Source organism: Molothrus ater, chromosome 1 (genome assembly GCF_012460135.2).
Source record: "Molothrus ater isolate BHLD 08-10-18 breed brown headed cowbird chromosome 1, BPBGC_Mater_1.1, whole genome shotgun sequence".
NCBI classification, from domain to species: domain Eukaryota; kingdom Metazoa; phylum Chordata; class Aves; order Passeriformes; family Icteridae; genus Molothrus; species Molothrus ater.
Window position 1 is genome coordinate 130553872 of NC_050478.2, and position 19530 is coordinate 130573401.

Sequence of the window (19530 nt, forward strand, 5' to 3'; positions counted from 1 at the left end):
GTCAAACTTTGGGCAAGATCAGTGCTCAGGATCTGATGCTACAGCATTAAGGCATAAGGAAGGAAAACCCATCCCCTGTGCTTCTGCAGAGGGTGGTGTCCATGTGGCAGCATTTCCCCAGAGTGGAAGGAGGCTGTGTGTCCCTGTAACAGTGGGTGCTGATCTCTGCAGGGACCTCTGTGCTGAGGTGTCCCAGGCTCCAGGGAGGGGTGTTCCCAGAGCATGAAGAACACAGTGTGTGTGTAAGAGCCCAGAACATGCTGCTGGATCCCACTGGAGGATCCTAGGGAGAGGATGCAAGAGGGGAAGGACCTCCAGTGGCCACGCATCAGAGGCTATGGGCTAAAATCTTGAGTAATGCTTCTCACTGGATGCTTCTTGTATGCAAGCTATGGCACTGATGCTGTAATAGTTAGCAGCACTGCCTTGCTGCTTTCTTGTCCCTGAATCCCTTTGGACCCATCAGTCATGTCTTGGTGACACCTGGCAGGCAGCCAAGCACTTCTCTCAGAGCAGTTCTGTTGTCGGCTTCTCCTGCCAGCTCCAAGCCACTACAGAAACAGAGGGGCTGGAAACAGTTGGGTTCTGCTGCTTGGCTTAAATATTATATTTGATTTGTAATAAGGCTGTTGTTTCTTCACACTTTTGGGGATGCTTTTGCTTAGTCTGGGAACTATCTAACCACAACAACAATTCCCCCTCCAAGTGCTTTTGGAAGATCATGTTGCTCTTTATAAATGTTGAAGGGTAGCAGTCTCTGGGGCTGCCTGTTCAGAGCTGCCCAGGGACCTTTTGGGTAAGTATCATGAAACATGAGGCTGTAAGCACAGAGTTGGATGCTGCTTTACAGCCTGGAAACAGTTGTTATGCTGGGTTATATTACCATGACCTTGTTTATAAAAACTGATGGTTATGTTTGTCTTCTCTACCAGCTAATGGGGATCCTCACAGCACTATAGAAGTGACCTTGAATGGGTTTTTAATACACTTAGGATGGCTTGCAATGTGTTGGAACATTTTGACAGTGGACAGGAAGCTCTGTCAAGTACATGTTGTTTGACCTTGCTGAAATGGCATCTTTAAACAACTTCTTTCCAAAATAATGAATCCTGCTTGAGTGTTTTTAATTTCTTGGCTTCATAGAAAGCTTGCAAATCTTAGTGAAATTTAGACAGTCTGATTAGGAAATTTTTTAATGAAGTAACACAATACATTAAAGACACTTTCAGGATACCTACGTTCCTGGCTGCCCTGTCAAATAGTGGATATGTTAACATGTAAGATAATTGTGTTCTGGTAGGAATGGTTTGATTGCTGATGGTTTTCCTTCTGGATAATGTAGGAAAACTAGGTCCTTTTTTGGGGGAAAAACCCTCTTTGTGGTTTTCAACTGTGTAGTTTTGTCTTTCATGAGATTTAAGAAGGTTTTCTACTGAAGGACAGCAAAACCAGCATGCCTTTCCATTCCCACTTGTTTATTACTTAAGCCCTAGTCAACTATGCAGAGGTATTCCTTACCACTTTACTCACTGCAGCATGAACTCAGTGACTGAGAAGTACAATAATTTGGTTTTGATTGGGCCATAATGTGCTATCAGAAAACCACCATTATATTGTTCTTCTTAAACTAATAAGTATTTTTGTATTTCTTTGCCTTGTGATTTGCAGACTCAGCTGTTTGGAGTTTTACTTGCTGCTGCTTCAAATTTTCTCATCAGTGTCTCTTTGAATATACAGGTATGATATGGTTTCTCTTTATTCAGAGTTGTTTATGTTTAGCAAGTACTTACATCGCATTTGGTTTTGATGAAGTTCAAAGTGCAACTTTTGTAGCATTTATTAAACCTTCTCTCTTTCATTAACTATAATCTAGTGCCCTGCTATAATTGCTGGGAGATGGGAGTTGTTGGGAGCTCTCAGCCTGTTCTGTCCTGTGATTGTCATACAGGAATAGAAGAAATATTCATAAGTCCTCCTCCTTTCAATGTGCCAGAAAGAAACACCAGTTGTGAGTCACTTGTGGTCCCACTGAACCTGGGATTAAGGAAGTGTACTATAAGAGACAGTATCAAAAGTTTTGCTGAAGTCCAAAAAGATTACATTAACTGGCTTTCCTAGATCAGTGAGGTGGGTTACCCTGTTACAGAAGGAAGTCAGGTTTGATAAGCAGAACTTTCTCCTCATGAAGCTGTGCTGGCTGTGACCAATGACTGTGTTGATGTCAAGGTGTTTCTCAATACCTCCCAAAATAAACTTTTCCAATATTTTAGTGGCACTTAATTGAGACTGACAGGTCTCATTTCTGATTCCTGTCTGACTGACAGGAATTTTTCAGGGTTCTCCTTCTTGCCCTTCTTGAAAACTGGGACAATGTTCACCACCTTCCAGTCAGCTGAGAGATCAAAATCAAGAGAGATTTTGCAATGACATCAGCTAGTTCTTTGAGGATTCTTGGATTAATCCCATCAGGCCCTATAGATTTGTAGGGATCCAGCTGGAGCAGTACAAGTTCAGAACCACCTGGAATTTGATCATTCTCATAGCCATGGTCCTCCAGCTCAGAGCACTGAGACCCCCTTGGTCCATCATCTGTGTTGAAGACAGAGGCAAAGGATGCATTAAACACCTCTGCCTTGTCCATGTCCCTGTTTGTGAGGTGCCCATCCACATCCTGTAACAGGCTGATATTATTTCTATGCTGCCTTTTGCTATTAAATATCTGAAAAATCTATTTTTATTGTCCTCCACATTTCTGTCTGTCTTCAAGTTGAGCTTTGGCCACAAGAAGTTTTTCCCTAAAGTGGCAAGCTGCATCTCTTATTCTTCCAGGTCACCTGACCTTGCTTCCACAGGGCACACACCTTCCTTTTTTGCCTTAGATCCAAAAGAAGATCCCTGTTCACCAAACTAGTCTTCTGCTTGACTTCTGACACTGGGGAATTGCTGCTCCTGTGCCCTTAGGAGGTGATGTTTAAAAAGTGACCAGCACTGGCAGACCCCAGCACTACTGAAACCTATCCCAGGGGACTTTTCTAACTAGGTCCCTGAACAGCCTGAAGTCTGCTCTCCTCATGTCCAGAGCTGAGGTTTTGCTGTACTTTTCCTCCTGTCAACAAGGATTTTAAGCTTGATTATTTCGTGGTCTCTGTGGCCAAGACGGCACCAGTCACCGTGTCACTCATGAGAGCTGACAGGCAGCAGATCAAGGAGGGCACCTTTCTGAGTCACCTCCTTCAGGACTTGTTCCATAAATGCATACAGACATACAGGTTTTTACAATATTGGACCCCAAAACAACTTTGGCCAATTTAGTTCTTCTTCTGCAATTAAGATAAAATAATCTGAGTAAACACTATTTAAATCATAAAAGTAAAGGAAGGTGTTGTCCTTACAACTGTGGTAAAACATTGTAGGATGTCAATTATAAAATACTTTCTGTTTTAATAATTAGAATACATACTCAGTAGAAAGTTACATTTTTCATTATAGTCTGTATCTTGTCGGCTTAGTTGCATTTTGAGGTCTTCTAACAGAAGTTGTTAAAGCACAGAAGACATTGTTGTGTAAATTGTTCAGAAGAAGTATTTTTGCTAGCTAGTATTTTAGAAGTTGTGCTGGTCTCATATAAAGCTACTTCTTGCTTTTTCTGTAAAGAATGAAACAGAAAGTTGTGGAATATGAAAGTTTCTGTTCATAGTAACCCGATTTATTAAAGCTAGAAGGTTCTTGTCATGGTTTGACACTGGCACAATGCCAGTGCCCCTATGAGAATACCCTCTCCCTGGTTTCTGCTGTGAGATGCGATCAGGAATAAGCAAAGCAGGCTCCCACTTAGGAAAAAAAAAATTGTTAACTAAACTACAAGTGAAAGGGAAAAAAAAAAAAGAAACACACAAGGAAAATTAAAACTTCACAAATACATCTCCTCCTCCTCTCCACCAAATTCCCAATACATCCCCCAAATCATCGACTCTCAGGTCCAGGCACCACCCCTCAGAACACTCAATCCTCAGTTCATCAAGAGGAGGAGTCCTTCTTGTGCCAATGGTGACCTCTTCCTTTCATGTCCAGCGCTCTCACCACTGAACACAGACCAGAGCTGCTTCTAGGGTCGACTTTTAAGGATGCTTTGTCCCACTCCAAAAAGGCACTGTCTCAACTTTGGGACATCTGTCCCCCCCATATTTTTCACCCCCTGGGGCCGAGGGGTACCCACACCGAACCCTCTTGGTCCTGAGGCATTGCCTCCCCCTAGAATGCAGTCCCTGTATCACAAGGAAACATGGCTCTGTCCATGGCTACACACAAAGAGTCCAGCATAAGCTACTCCATCATCTCTTCCACCTGAGTTCTTCTCTATTTCTCTCATGCCCCATTTCCTCTTATCTCTATCTCTCTTCTCATTCAGCTCCAGGAGGATTAGCATTTGTAATGTTTCCATCATCCAAGAAAAGGGTTAAAAATCTGAGGCTCTGTCTGTCCAGAACTCCCATGGCTGCCAAGCCAGGCACCTTCTCGCCGCCCTCCCTTCTCCTTCTTGGCCGGCCACTATTAAATTTCAAGGTGGCACAAGCACAGGCACAGGCTCTCTCTCTGTCTCTCCTGGAGGGAGGGGGTGGCTGCCCGATGCCTCTCAGTGCTCCTCCACCCTTCCATCCTGCAGGGGCCTTCCCCTCCCTTCTGTCCAGGGCCCGGCCTACCTCACCCGGCCCCATGGCTGCCCCTGGGCCTACCTCACCCGGCCCCATGGCTGCCCCTGGGCCTACCTCACCCGGCTGCATGGCTGCCCCTGCCCCGCCCAGCCCGCAGCCGGGCAGGGCAGCTCTGAACCTTTCCCTGACCGGAACCCAAGAGAGCCTCCCAGGGGAGAGCCCTGCTTTAACCCCGTGTTCTCAGAGGCGCATCCAATGTCCCAATGGCCACATTAGGTGCCAATATTAAAATCTGAGCACCCATTGGCCTGACCACAGCATCCCAGAAAATATATTTCCTGTCAAACCACCACAGTTCTTCAGTGATTGCTTTCTATTTAAACATCATTAGCTAGAGAATCCCACAGAAAGAAACCTGTTTAGCCAGAGGAGGTAGGCAAGTTGAGATGACTGCTGCCTTTCCAACAGGAATTCCAACCTACAGGTGGTGACAGTGCTAGGACAGGCTCTAGGAAAACCTCTGAAGTTGAAGTGGAAAGGTAAAGGTGAAGTGAAGAAAAGTGAAGGTGAAGTGGAAATTAAGTCTGGCCATAATAATGAGGTTGTTCAGAGTTCATATCTTTTGTCTGCTGAGGGTACTGGGTGCCAAAGTAGATGCTTTGCAAGGGGATGTACCAAGGCATACAAGCACACTTCCATTGACTTGTAATCATAACAGCCCTTACTGGATTTGAACGATCATCTTTTTAAATGTTGATTAGGGAAACCCAATGGTTCTCATTGCCATATGACAGAAAAATTAAACTGATTATTTTTATCCTTTAAATTGGGTTTTTCTCCATTTAGTAACAATATCTTCTAAATATGAATAACGACTTTCCCTAGATCTCAACATTTCTTTTCACATCCTATTAACTGGACAGGCCAAATTTTTTTGTTCTGTCCCTTTCTGACCATGTAGACCATTATCCTGTTTTTCTTCCGTCTAGCAGGTTGTCTATTAAAGAACAGCTCATCATTTGCAATTTCAGCTGAGTTATAAACAGCCTCCACCTAAATACCATTTGCACACATCACTGTGCAAAGAAGACAGACATCTGGGGAAAGAAGGCTGTAGGGGAGTTGCTGAGCTCACCTTCCTGTGTTTGCTGCACACCTTTTCAATCTCACTGTGTCTTCAAAAGTTAATCCTACAAGAATCTGGGGTGAAAATACCCCTCAGGATTCAGTTAAGAATTTGTCTATTTAATTTTGGCAGAAACTCGGATTCTTGAATAATAATTTAGTATTGTTTACTATTAATTTATTTTGTATCTTTATTGGTTTTTTTTTGTTTCTTTGTTTATAAAAATGGAAAATCCATTTTGGATGGGTGGCACAAATTTGATTTCCTTTTGCTCTTTTTCTTCTTGGAAGGCTAAACTTTCTCCTAGAATTTCATCCCCTGAATATGTTACACAGCACAAAGCTGCAACAATGTGCTACATCTTCTCAACAAGAGCACTGACGAAGACTATGGGCTATTACAGACATTGCTCTTTGTCCCATGCTCTGTCAAGTAGCCTACAGAGAAGGATGGGAGTATGAGGAAAATCCTTTACATCCTCTCCGGGCTCTGCAGGGAGACTTCTAAAATCAAATATCAAGTGATGGAGAAAAAAAAAATTCTTTTACCACCATTTGTACTGTAATAACTGTATCATTTGATTTCCACCTTTTTTGATCCATGTGCAAAAAGGGTGGAGAGTAATTTGAAAAAGGAAAGTATAATCTGCAGAATTAATTTGGTAAACATTGCATCATTCCCAGTTATGACACTTTCTTGATGGAGACTGCGTGGACTCTGTTTCAGAGGATCAGTGTGATCAAAGACAAATTGTCTTGCTATATACATGTTCTTGCTGTACAGCCAGAGAAAAAACAATTACAACTTGTGCCAATGATACCTTCGTCATGTAACAGGAAGTGTTGATGAAGTATTACTTGAGTATATGTTATACCTGTGCCAACTGTTTTTTCTTTAGAAAATAATGTTTTACTTCTGATCTCCTTCTAAGGTCAAACAGGAGACTGTAGCCAAATCATAAATTCTATTTAATTAATTTAGAGTCCTCCCTACAGAAGGTGTGACTAAGTGCCACCTTTTTCATTTTGAAAGTATATTTGTGGTGAGGATAGGTTTCACAGACAGGAACACCCTGTTGTCTGTTCCTGCTGTCCCAGTTTGTTGCCACAGTTCTGATTCTGCCCTGTCTCCTGCCTTTGAGTGTTTCCAGATTCAGAGCACAACTGCTGAGCTTTGCTTTGAGACAGGAGCAGATGTGTGCAGTGATACCTAGGAAGCACTAGCTAGTATTCACTTAGCATTTTTCAGGTTTATTCAGAGGCCTAATTTTTCAGCCCTTTCCACCACGGCTAAGAAAGCGCATCTGAAGCAGCACCGAGTTAACACAAAGCTCTGCAGCAACAAGCTCAAAGTCACGTTTAAAAAGAAAACCTTGATGCACCTGGAACTTGAAGTTGACAGCCCCCTAATTATGCCACTTTTGTCAGACATAAGAACACAATGGAAGTTTTTCTCTTCATGCCTGTTCCTGATAATTCCTTTTCTAGAAATGCGCTCACCTCCGGCTGGTTTGCCAGGCAGAGCCGAAGCCGTGCTACAGGAGCAAGCTGTGGTGCTGTGGCATTGCCCTCCTGGGGCTGGCAGAGCTGGGCACTTTCACAGCCTATGCCCTCGCCCCCATCGCTCTGGTGGCTCCACTGGGATCTGTTTCTGTTATAGGTGAGACCATTTGCCATTTCTTGCTCAGGTATGTGCTTCACTCTAGCCGCTTGCTTCTGGCTAGAGGAATGATACCACAGAAACTGCAGCAGGAACACAAGAGGAAAACGTTAATGTCATGGTTTGAAAAGAAATTATTCATATAATTACATGAGCTGACAGTTTGACAAAAACTGTCTAATTAAATCAAAGACTCTTCTAATATATTTCTTTTTCCATGGTTTTGTCTTTTGTGTCATTGTGCTCTGCTAGCTCCTGCCCAGTGCTGTAAGGGTTGCCAGTTCTGCAAGCTCCCAAAGAGGGGAACTGGCATCCTGCTGCGTGCTCAGAGCTGTGCTCTGATCCTGAGTACCTACAGCACATTTTCTGTGTTACCATCACACCAAGTAGTTTCTGCTGCCTGTTCACCATGATTCATGTTGATGTGGGCAAACTTGCTTGACACTCTTCAGTGTGTGACAAAAAGGGCCTAGAAATTTCCAGAAATGTTTAGTACATTTATGGACATTATTAAACATGTTCATTTGTTCCTTTATGTACAGATTAATTGGACTTTAGCTGAAGTGACAGGGTCTCACTCTTTACTTCATGTAGGGGTTTTTGTTACTAAGGTGCTCAGGTATGAGATGTCTGTTTCTTTGACAAAGTAACACACATTTGAAAATGTCCTTATGTTGTGCTAGTGTAAAGCAGGGTAGACAGGGCAATATTGCACAGAAGCTGTAAAAACAGGAATAGAGGGTGCAGCTACATCCCTTAACCTGGTCACTTCACATCCACAGCTGAATCATCCAGGACTGAGAGATCTCAACAGTTCTGGATATGCTCATTTACTTGCTATTGGCAAGTGATTACATTGCATGGTCTCCAGCTACCAGTTACATGCTTGGAAGTGACACTGCAGTGAGTGACTCTCCATGGGAAGGTAGAAAAGATGAAATACCTTCCCAGTGGACTGCTTAGCTGTAGGGGAATGAAGCAGCTCACAATATGTAGGTGCAATTTAGCAGAGAGAGAGAGGGAAAAGGAAACTGCAGGCAATTTACTGCAACCTTCAATGCTAAATTCTATTGCAGAATTTCAGATATAAAGCCATGTTAGTTCATCATAGTAGGAAAGAGTTCTCAAAGAAAGGAATGACATATTACCTGAGATGAAAGTGTAACTTAATATGATGTATCCCAGTGTGATTTTGGTGGCAGTAGTTATCTGTAACAATTGTAGGCATTGTCAGAACTTCTCTGAACATCAAAGAACGTTGGCTGATCTCATTTGTTGTCCAAGCTGAATAAAATTATAGAAAATTAGAAAGAAAGAGCAAAAAGCAGTGAGTAGGAAGAAAAATCCCAATATTTATTAAACTGAAAAAGGTGAGATCACATTTAGGGTTGATTTTTATCCGAGCTGATTCCTTCTTTGCTTTTGCAAAAAGTGAAGAAGTGTTGCATCTGGTGATTCCTTCATTCTACACTTCCCTCACTTACAATAAATACCAAGAAACTATTTTCCTAACTGTTATGTCTTACCAAAATTCTCACCCATTTTATTTTTTTAAACTGTCCCAGAACGCTTATTCTGTAAGATTCTAGAAAGCACTTTAATATCTTATATTCCATTCCCATAAATCAGCTGGCAGTGTCCATTTCACAGCCCAAACAATAGAAATATCTGAAATTTTATTTAGTCTAGCAAACACTCCCTTAAAGAAGAGCAAGCAAAAATCGTGCAGACAGCCAATTACAGCAATAACTTCCCAGTAACACTTCCTACTACAAGATACTTTCCTGTCTTCTGAAATTAAAGCCAGAGAGAGAGAGCATCCTTTCAATTTTAAAAGAGTTCATCATTTAGGGCAATGACGAACTGCCCAAGTCATGTGTGCATCATCTGCTAGCAACTGGGCCAAGGGTAGTTTAGGCAGCAGGTTTTCCAGTTTAAAAGATCAAGAAATAGTTTTCTCATTAAGTTGTGACCACTTTTAAGTGGTGGGAGTGGCCTTTGTAGAGTCTACCTCACAGTTTTTTTTGAGGTATTGTTGAATGTCTTTCATAAATTAATTATTTTTAAATGAACAAATTAAAGTACTTAATAACAAACTCCAAGTGCATACCTGAACCCCAAGTCCAACCTTCTGAGAAGCATTTTGTTCCCAAATTCAGTGTCAACATGTCCCATATGGTAAGGGCTGACTCTCAGTGCCATTGGAAATGCAGGACATATGGTGTGCTGAGGAGAAATGTCCTTTGCAGTATGTCCAGGCATCCAGGGGATTCTCTGCAGGTCTCTGGGTTTGCAGGGGGTTTCCTTTGCTTGGAAACCAGGGTTTGGAGGAGGAGAAGGCAGACTGGAGTCTCTGCCCAGAATGGATTTGGGCTGTACCCATCATATATCTCCAGACTTCTGAGACGGGAAGCATCTTAAAATAGATGGAGCCAACATCTATTATGCTCTGCCACCACATTTAACTACATCCAACTGGATTTTGCACTTAACCCGGTATCAATTAAATACTGAAAACTTTGTGCCTCGTTCTATTGAGCTGGATTGTTCCAGTGTCATATTTTAAAAAGAATAGAGCACCAAAGATCATGAATTGGCATGGTGCCAAGAGATTTAAATATATATTTTTTTAGAATTGAGATAGAAAAAAAATATATTTTTCTTCTTACACAGTGGAAGTATTTCTGTGTGTGGTTGCAATGATGCAAGCTCTACATCTGTTCAGGGTTTTAAATAGTTTGAGAAGACAGCAGTTGTTTTCTTCAAGAGGAGAAATTAGTAAATTTTTAATTTAAAAGTGGAGGAGTAATATATGTTTGATGTGATCATTAAGAAACTTTCTATACTTAAAAAGTAAAACTCATGTTTTTCACGTAGCTTGGGTAATTTTAGGTTGCAGTGGTTTTTAGCTCATCATCTTGCTTTTGCCTGCAGAAATGACTTGGGGATGGGAAAGGTGAGGAAAAGTCATTGGCATTGGAGACCATTTCTTCTGCAGTGTTCACCGTTCTGTGGGGAGTTGTTTTACACTTGCTCCACCCAGGCTGACATTGTTAAGATCCCTTTGCATTTTTATATGCTCCTTGTAAACAGCAATGAGAGCTTCAGTCCTAGGAAAGAGATAGTTTGGGAAGATTCTCAGATACTCTTGTAGAAATGGATTTTTCCCACTCACTGTAATGTAACATCTTTGTGGCCCAAGAACTTGGAATTCTGAGGACTCTGTTACTAATGATATCTAGGAAACATTCACTAAACTCTTCTTTAAAATACTTGATTTGTACTTGTCTAGAAAAAGCAAGAAAAAGGATATTCAGAGTTTTTCCTTCTCTCTGCAATGTGTATGTCCTATAATCCAGGTTCCAGAATTAAGCTCACTTTAATGGTCTCTCTTTTGAGCAGTTTCTCAGATGGGGAAAAATGTTTCATGTTTTGTTCACCACTTTTCCAGTACTAATCTTTGATCATGTTAGAAATGTTACAGGTTCAGTGTGCAAGACAGCTGTCAAGAGGTATCTGTAATGTCTTTCTTTGTATTCAGTGGAGCATTAATCTCCATCATATAAACTAAGAATGGGTTTTAGAAGTCAGTTAGATGTGATGAATTTGTTCCCAGGTGTCATTTGAGCTGCAGCAATGAATTGCACTATGTAACTCATTGTCTCTCCAGATTTTCCTGACTCTGGGCAGACCACAATAGCTTCTGTTTGGGGATGGATTGAAGCATCTTCAAGTTCTCAGTACTGGGAGGGTCCTGAACCACTTCAGCTTGGAAGACAGGCTGAGGGTCTGTTCATAAAAAGCATATTCTGAGGTCACATCTTGGAATGTGACTGCCAGCAACTGCATCCTCATAACTTGAGCACTGCTCAAATGATTTAGGGCAAAATCAACTGGGTGAACTTAAACTGCTTGATTAGATGGAAGCACACCCTTAGGTTGCATAATACAAAGTGCTTGGTCTCAAAGTGAAATATTGTTGTACAAACTGAGAGAGGTGCAATAATCTTTGAATTGTATCTAGTTCTCTTCTCTTGGTATTCCATCCAGACCACTGGTGAAGTGTTCTTCTGCATGGGTGAATTTAAATGCCTTTGCCTGACTGAATCTGTTAAGCTTAAGAGAATTAACATTTAAAGCAAATACGAAATTTTGTGATTTTTTTTGAAAACTGTTGGAGAAGACAGTAGTGCAAGCAGTCTTTGCATTTATAAGGAGAGCACTAATCTTTTTAATAGTGCATAAAGCTCATCTGGGAATTGAAAAGAGGAAAAGAAAGAATATAATAATATTGTTATTAGCTGTTATAAACAGTTATATATGTATATAACTGTTATGAACAGTTGTTACAAAAACTATTTAGTGTAGAATTAGACAGTAACAACAAGAGGTAAAAAGATCATATTCATAAATGGCTTGACTATTAGGAAAACAGCTCAATAGTCAATTATAGTGAAATAGTTTTGCATAGGAAAAATAAATCATGCACACACACTTGAGTTTTTTATGGCTGGATTGGACAAAATACATAGAATACATACCATGAATCAGGGTGTGTTTTCTATCTTTTATTTCTGTTGTGTATTATCCCTTTCTTAAAGAACAAACACAACCCAATCATAACTGCAGCTTTCATGTCTAGGAAACACAGGAGTTATTTTGTGAGCTGGATTCTCACCATTCATTGTCTGCTAGTGGCAGAACCCACACATCACACTGCTCTTTATTTCTATTTGTGCTGGAGAAAACCTACATATGGAGATAATTGTGAATGATCACTCTCCTAAGAGAATGAGCAGCTGACTGAGCTATGTGTAGCACCATTACAGCCCTTTCTCAAGTCACTTAATTGCATATCATAAAAAACCTCAATTTTTTAATCATTTTTTTCAATTTACACTGAAGTTCACATGCTGCAATGAATACACATTTATTCAATATATGTGAATATACAATCATTCAATATATAATTAATATATTCATTCAATAATCAATGTAAACCAGCCTGGTTTATGCTGATGCGTAAGAAGATGAAGATTTTTAGATAACAATTAAGTTCCTGAACAAACCCTTTCCCCCCTTTTCCAACCAACAGTTTTTATTTATCATGATGATTTTGATGTAGTGTCAAATCATATTTTCCAGTTGAGTTTCATGAGCATTAAGAAAGGCTTTCTTGTATAGATACAAGCATTTTACAGTACCTATTTATTTCTCAAATTATGGATATTAATACAAGCATGCATTCAAGGCATAAAACAAACTCAAGGATTACCTTAGGATGTGCTGGTTCTCTGATTTTAATCCTTAACAGATCATCTCACAGATTTTCTGCCCTTCTCTTCATGTAGCAGGCTACCATTGTCACTGGGAATGGGAGCTGGATCTCTGCCTACTTTTGGAAGTTTTACCTTAATAACTAGTGAAAAAGCTAAAAAATTATTCTAATTCACCTGAAAGTACACAAGTCTTCTCAGATGACCAGGCTTTGCTTTGATGTCTTGAAGGCTGATAATCCAGGCCTGAGGCTGTCCATGTGTTGCATTCCCAAAGCCAGTGGTTCAAAACCAGCAAGGCTTCAGAACAATGATAAATTGCTTGTTTTGTTCCCAAGCTACTGCCAGCTTTGACACGATTCTTTTGTCTGGGTTTCTGTATTGTTGTATTTTATTGCTAACCAATTAAAAAAAAAAAAAAAAACAAAGAAAAAACAACAAGAAGAAAACTATTCCTCACTTTGACACAGATCTCAGTCTCTATGTTTCTTTTTTAAAAAAGAAAGCAAACAACAAAAAAGAAAAAACATTGCAAAGATGTATTCATACTTTGCAGCACAGCAATTGCCCAAGTTCCCCAGTCTCTTCACTCACAGACTTAAACAAAATGTTCAATAATTTATTTCTCACATCAGTATAATGTGATGGAGGAGGAGGAAGCACAGTTTCTGTGAAGGAAGAGCAAAAGAACTCTGACATGGGAAAGGAAAAATTTGGGCTGAGTGGTAGGGAATTAAAGTTACACTGTGGTGATGGGGTGAAATCAAGGGGAAGTGGGCTAGGAGGAAAGTGTGGGGGTAGAACATCACTGGTAGAGAGGAGGAGAGGTGGGAAGATGCAAGACACCTCACATGTGGTCTGAGGGAGGGTAGGAAAGGAGAAGAGAGTCTGGGGAGTTTCAGTAGGTCTGCATTTAAGAACTGGATTTGGGATACAGTAAGGGCTTATATTCATATATCTGGTAGGCCTGGTTATTAGCCTCTGGATGCCCACTTGCTCTCTTGCAAAGAGTCCACAAGTCCTAGGAGAACTCAGGTTGGAAGGAACCCCAGGAAGTGCCTAACCCAAGCTCCTGCTCAAAGCAGGATCAGCTTGGAGGCCACCCTGCAGAGAGGAGAGCAGAGAGTGTGTGTTGGCCTTAAACTGCCTCTTTGGGAGGAATTCATGTCCTGAGCTACTGAGTGCACCCAGGGTTGTGAGTGGGAGCACAAAGGAGCTCAGGAGGAGGAGCAGAGCAGCTGGGAGGGCTGTGGATTTCTCACTGGCCTCCTGGGGAGCACTTTGATGTCTGTCATTTGTCCTGCCAGCCAGAAAAGGCTGCAAAGCCAGCAGAAGGCAAAACTGGCAAACACCAGCCTGCATTCCCGGGGCTCCTTTTGTACTCCTCCTTCTTGACCCATCTGCAACAAGACAGTCAGCTCTGGGATTCTTTGCTTTAATCTGATTCAAGCCTACCTCGAAGGATATATATGTGGAAGACTATCCCCAGGTCAAACCTGGGAGCTTAGGCCCCAGAAAACTAACAAAAGTCAAATTAAAATATCACAGTCTCTTGGCCATGCTACCATAACTTACCTAAAGTTTAGTTCTGGAGGTAACAGCCAGAGTTTGTGAGGCTTCTGATCAGTCATGTATGTCTTCTAGCATCTCATCAGGTCTGTGCAACTGTTCTCTGCTTATTCTCTTTTATTTACCCCATTTCCTTTTCTTCTTCACTTGAGTGCAACTGGAGCATTGGCAGCTTACCCCAGAGACAGCTGTGTTGTGTGTTCAGAGTATCTCCTGGGTCTCATTCACCTTGGTGTTGTGCCTCCCTTCCTGCTGCAGCTTTTTCTCTACTCCCAGATGGTCTAATATGTGTTCTTAAACCCTCTCCTATTTTTAGATTCCTCTACATATTGCTCTACCTCATAGAGTATTAATTATACATAGATTCTGTTAAGCTCATGATCTCTGGTGCGGTACCAGCTATCTCTGGAGACAGGGCTTGCTGCATTTGAATGCATTATTAAAGCAGAGGGACAAGTTTCATTACCTGGCTGCATTCCAGCAACTCCTTGTGCCCACTGCCAGCCTCAGAGGCTGTGATCCCTGTAAGCTGACATTTGGGCATAACTCATCTTACCCCAAATTGGATGCCAACAGTGGAATTGCATTTACTAGACCTCTGCTGAAGGCAGAGAGTCCAGACATGGAGTACTCAAAACAAACAAACAAACAAAAAGAACAGCAAAAAAATCACTGAGGTATCTGTGCTTTAAGCAGCAGCTCTTTGCTGTGACAGAGACTATCTAGGTGAGTGGTTTGAGGTGGGATTTGTAAAAGCTGTGAGAGCAGGGAGAGAGAGCAGTAATTAATTCCTGCACTATCTTGGATGCTGCTGCTTCTTTACCAGTTTTTGTCCCTTTTTTCTAAACCTAGGTAGCTCTTCTATTGCCAGTGTTGCCTGGATACCATCAGTGTCTTCACTCCAGCAAAGTCATCCCTGTAAAATTGAATAAAGAAAACCATATCAGGCAACCTAATTTCAGTGAGGCATTTTCAGTTGAAGATCCTTTTATTGTGCTTATTCTGTGTGCACAGATCCCCATCACTCTTGCTACAGTTTAATTTTATGACTTCTGCTCTCTCTGATTTTCTGCTGACTGGAAAACAGAGGCCTGATGCTGAATTCCAGTTCTCTGTTTACCTCTTGGTATGAACCTCTCTAGATTTTTCTAGAGTACATCTACTAGCTAACCACGAATTAAGTTTTCCATGAGAACAATAGAGATAAAGAGGCAAAGATAGTTGTAAAAATGTTGAACTGTTATTTCAAGAATAAACCAAGCTGTAGAGAAGTAGACAGTAGTAGCAGCATTCCATGAATTTTTAAATGTGTTCCTTCACTGTTCCTCCTGAGCAGCCTTCCTTTGAGGTTTCTGAATGAATCTAACATTGCTGATGCACCTCTCACAGAGGACTTTACTCATCTCTTTTATCCAGCCTCTTTTTCTTCTTTTTAGAGGTAGATGTTGTATGCTGGGATAGAGCCATGTCTCCCCAGTCTCATCCACCTAAGTTCAAAGCCCTTCTTTCCTCTCCAGCACATGTCCACACTGAGCTGCTAACCACAAAACGTGCCCTAACCACTGCTGCTGCTCATCCCCCACTGCTGCCCATCCTGAGGAGGCAGGACTAGGAGAAAAGAGAGAAAGTGTTTCTCAGAAAACAAGAAATCATTTCTAGGACTCACAGTTTTCTCCTTCCTCAGTGCAAGTCACTGTGAAAGACCATGGAGAGTGCTCCAATACATGTGTGGGGTTTTCTCCCTCTCTGTCTGCAGCCATCGTGATCACTTAGTTCATACTAAGTGAACTAAGTTCTTGCAGTGGCTTTCCTCTTCTCAATTGTACTGCTGTTACTTTGCTTATAAGCTTCTAATACATTGAAGACTAAAGAAGCAGAATTTTATTGCTCTATGATGCAATTTGCCTTGAGCAAGTCCATACAGTACACTTGGTAGCCAAATGGGCAGTGAAACAGTAAGGTTGATCAGTGCCCAGTTTTCCTGACATTTCCACATATGACTGAATCAGACCAGTTTAAGCAGTGTCCCTGTGTGGGAAATAAGAAGGGCATTGCATCTTTTCAACCACGTAAGAGCCTGCTGGATACATCTGAAATCTTACAGAAAGTGAGTTTTGGTGGCTTGCAGGAATGGACTGCTGGCTGTTTATATCATGGTATGGTGCAACAACAATGCCCATGAGATATATTTAAATTTGTCCCAAGGCAGGTTTTTGCTATAGCACTTGATATTCTAACAAATATATGTATATATAGAAAAGTCTTTATATATCTATTCTAGGTAGTGCATTTATTTCTGTCTTTTTCCTAAAGAAGACCATGAAGACTGCTGATATATTGGGTAAGTAAGCATTTGCTAATTTAGACATGTGTGCTGCCATATGCTTAGCAAGCTGTAACTCTCACACAGCCCCCCACCTTCACACTCCCACTTCCCAAGCAAGTGTTTCAAGGCAGATACTTTCAAAATTGGGAAAAAGTGATAAAAAGGAAGAGAATCTTCAATGCATGAGGAAAAGACTGTATTCCCAAATCCTCTTACAACCATAACTCATTCCTTATGTGCCCTTATTGCTCAAATTTATTTTCATTTTCTAGTTTTGCCTCTGAGGTTGTCTTTAGTATTATCTTTATGAGTTCAACACAGAATTAATAAAATCAAGGAAGTTATTGAGTTACTTATTCAAATATAAGATATTTTTTCCTACTGCATAGCTATTGCACAAAAATTCAAGCTCAATTTAAAGTGATAACTTCCCTTTGGTTTTAGTTTTATCACTTCAAAAAACAAATAATCATATTCTCAAGTGTTCAGCTGGGAAATGTGGTCTTCACTGTTAAAATCTGTCAACTTTTTGCCTGTGTCCAAGATTTTTTTGCATATCAAGACTGCTCCCTTGAAGGCAGCGATAGTGAGAGAAAAGAGGTTTCAGGGTTTGGGCTCTACACCAAGCCACCTCAACTGGGACAGTGCACCTGATGCAGGGCACCTGATATTTCTGTGGGTTCCTAAAATCTAGGCTTGATTGTCCAAACTGTAGTGAGGACAGCTGTTCTCATGAATGTGTTGGAGAGATCTGTTCAGTATCGTTCCAGGAATACTATATACGATTTATTTAGGTTTGGAATCCAAGTTTGCCAGCTCAGCTGCTAAATTCAAAATCCCCCCTCCCTTCACTGATCATGTTTCCCTTATGGCCTTAAGCACTGTGTGTTGCTTTAACTGGTGTTCAGCTGATTTATTTTATTTCTGTGAGTTTGACTTTGCAAGATGGATTTAACAATGTTGCTACATTCCATAAGAATGAGCTGTATGATGGGAAATATGGTGATGGTTTTGCAAGCACATAAATATAACACAGTTCTGCTTTTCCAAGGGAGCTGTTTGAGATAGCAGTGCCAACAAAACCCTCCGGATGTGCTTTGTTTTGTATTCCTGAGCCCTGCATTCCTTACCGATTTATAGGTTTACCAAGAATTTTAAAGATTACTTGAAAAAAAATTGATTAGCTAATATCTTCCTTAATCCAATACAGTTTATGGTCTTAGGATTATCTCACTTCTATCTTGATACTTCAGTGAACATCTGTGTTTGTCACAGGCAGATGTCCACAAGGCAGAACTTGCAGATTTTTATTAAAAGCATAATAATGCAAGTTCGACCTTGAAATGGGGCCCTGGCAGCCTAGTGGCTGAACAGTCTATTGCAAATCATCCTTTTATAAAACAGTTCATAGATCTGCAAATGCAACAGGGAGCAGCCAGAATCTTGGCCCTATGACAGCTTCACTTGAGCACTGGAGTGGCACATGTGTGTTGCATCTGATGCTTCAAGGGCAGGTTGGTGGCTTGTGCAGATCTCTGTGGCCACAGTGACTGGCACAGTCATGTTTATTTACACTGGTTAGTCATCTAGCTGACTGCACTAGTAGGAAACTTGTCCTTTCAGTTTAGGCTAAGTTTGTGTGATGAACTTTGTGCCTTGGGGAAATACAAAGGATTAATTCTCCTTTGTGATACACTTGAAATTGCATTGTTGAGTTGGAACCCTAATTCACATGGCTTTACTGACAACTTTTTTTCACATTTCCAAAATTCTTTGAGCCTTTAGTAAAAATTAGATTAGATAAGACCACAAATGCAAGGCAATCCAATTGACTAAGTATAGATCTGTTTAAATTTACTTAAATTTTCTTCTAGAAACTATTTCCTAATCAGATGGAAGTCAAGTATAACCATGATTACCAAGCACTGTGTTGCCAAAGTAACGTGTCCTTTTCTTTAAAGGAGGAACGCTGACAATAACAGGGATATATCTGTTGGTCACATTTGCTCCAAATGTACCGCAAGAGCTCACAGCAAGACAAGTGCAGAATTACTTAGTGAGCTGGCCTTTTTTGGTATATTCAGTGAGTATCTGGTTCATGCTACTCCCTTACTCAGAAAAACTGGAGTTACTGGGCTTTTTATAGCAATATGAATTAGTGGTAGAAAAACTGCTCCTGAAGATAAATTGTGTGACTTTCAAAGGAGAGAAAGTCCCTCATCATCCTACTGAATCCAAACTGAAAACATGCAGCAACAAAAGATAACTTTTAACTTCATGTCAGGGGAAAGTCACAATTGTGCAGGATTAACAAGAGTGGAAAGATTTTGATATTTGGGGAACTTCAGGGAAAACCTGAATATTGGTACTGTTTAAATTTCCTGTATATGTGTTCATGCCACCTTGTCTGCCTGTACATATAAGTTTCAGGGCTTTTCTGGAATGTGGTGGAATTGTGCTTTTAAAAATTAGGCTATCTATATTCTTGGTTCTACGTTTTGTCTTTCATATTACTCTGTTTTATTCCCATGTTGTTAAGTATGGCTGAAAGGAGTTTTGTATGGAGCTGAGATATGAAGGGATGCCCTACTTCACTGCCACTTAGGTTAATCTGAAATGAGATAGAATTCAAATACAAAAATACCATTTTGGTTAAAGTATCTTTCAACAAACTTCAAACACCATATATCTACTTTGATGTATTTAATTACCATCAGGAACAAGACCAGAGTGAATAGGATGCATTTCTGTCCCTCTTTTCTCTGGAAAGCTGAAAATGTTTTCCTCCAGCTGAATGTAAAAATGCAATATAGGAGCTTCAGAAGCAGTTACTATTTCCCAGAATAAGGACCATTCAAGTTAGAGTCTTAGTGCCCAGGCTTTTCTTAGTAGGAATCTCAGTTAGGAAGCCACTGAGTAGGC

The 19530-nt window shown here is 40.8% G+C and overlaps 1 protein-coding gene and 1 long non-coding RNA gene across 2 annotated transcripts in view; one reads left to right on the forward strand and one right to left on the reverse strand.

Moving 5' to 3' along the window:
• The window catches only part of NIPAL2 (NIPA like domain containing 2), a 49728-nt gene that overhangs the window by 16578 nt on the left and 13620 nt on the right, over window positions 1-19530 (forward strand). The window contains 4 exon segments of the mRNA XM_036406671.1: window positions 1669-1737; window positions 7266-7437; window positions 16564-16623; window positions 18570-18691. Of these exon segments, the coding sequence (XP_036262564.1) occupies window positions 1669-1737; window positions 7266-7437; window positions 16564-16623; window positions 18570-18691 (423 nt within the window).
• On the reverse strand, window positions 7070-9804 carry LOC129046762 (uncharacterized). The gene is made up of 3 exons (XR_008508517.1): window positions 9548-9804; window positions 8586-8721; window positions 7070-7520 (listed from the first exon to the last, which is right to left on the reverse strand). It is a non-coding gene; the product is annotated as an uncharacterized LOC129046762 (long non-coding RNA).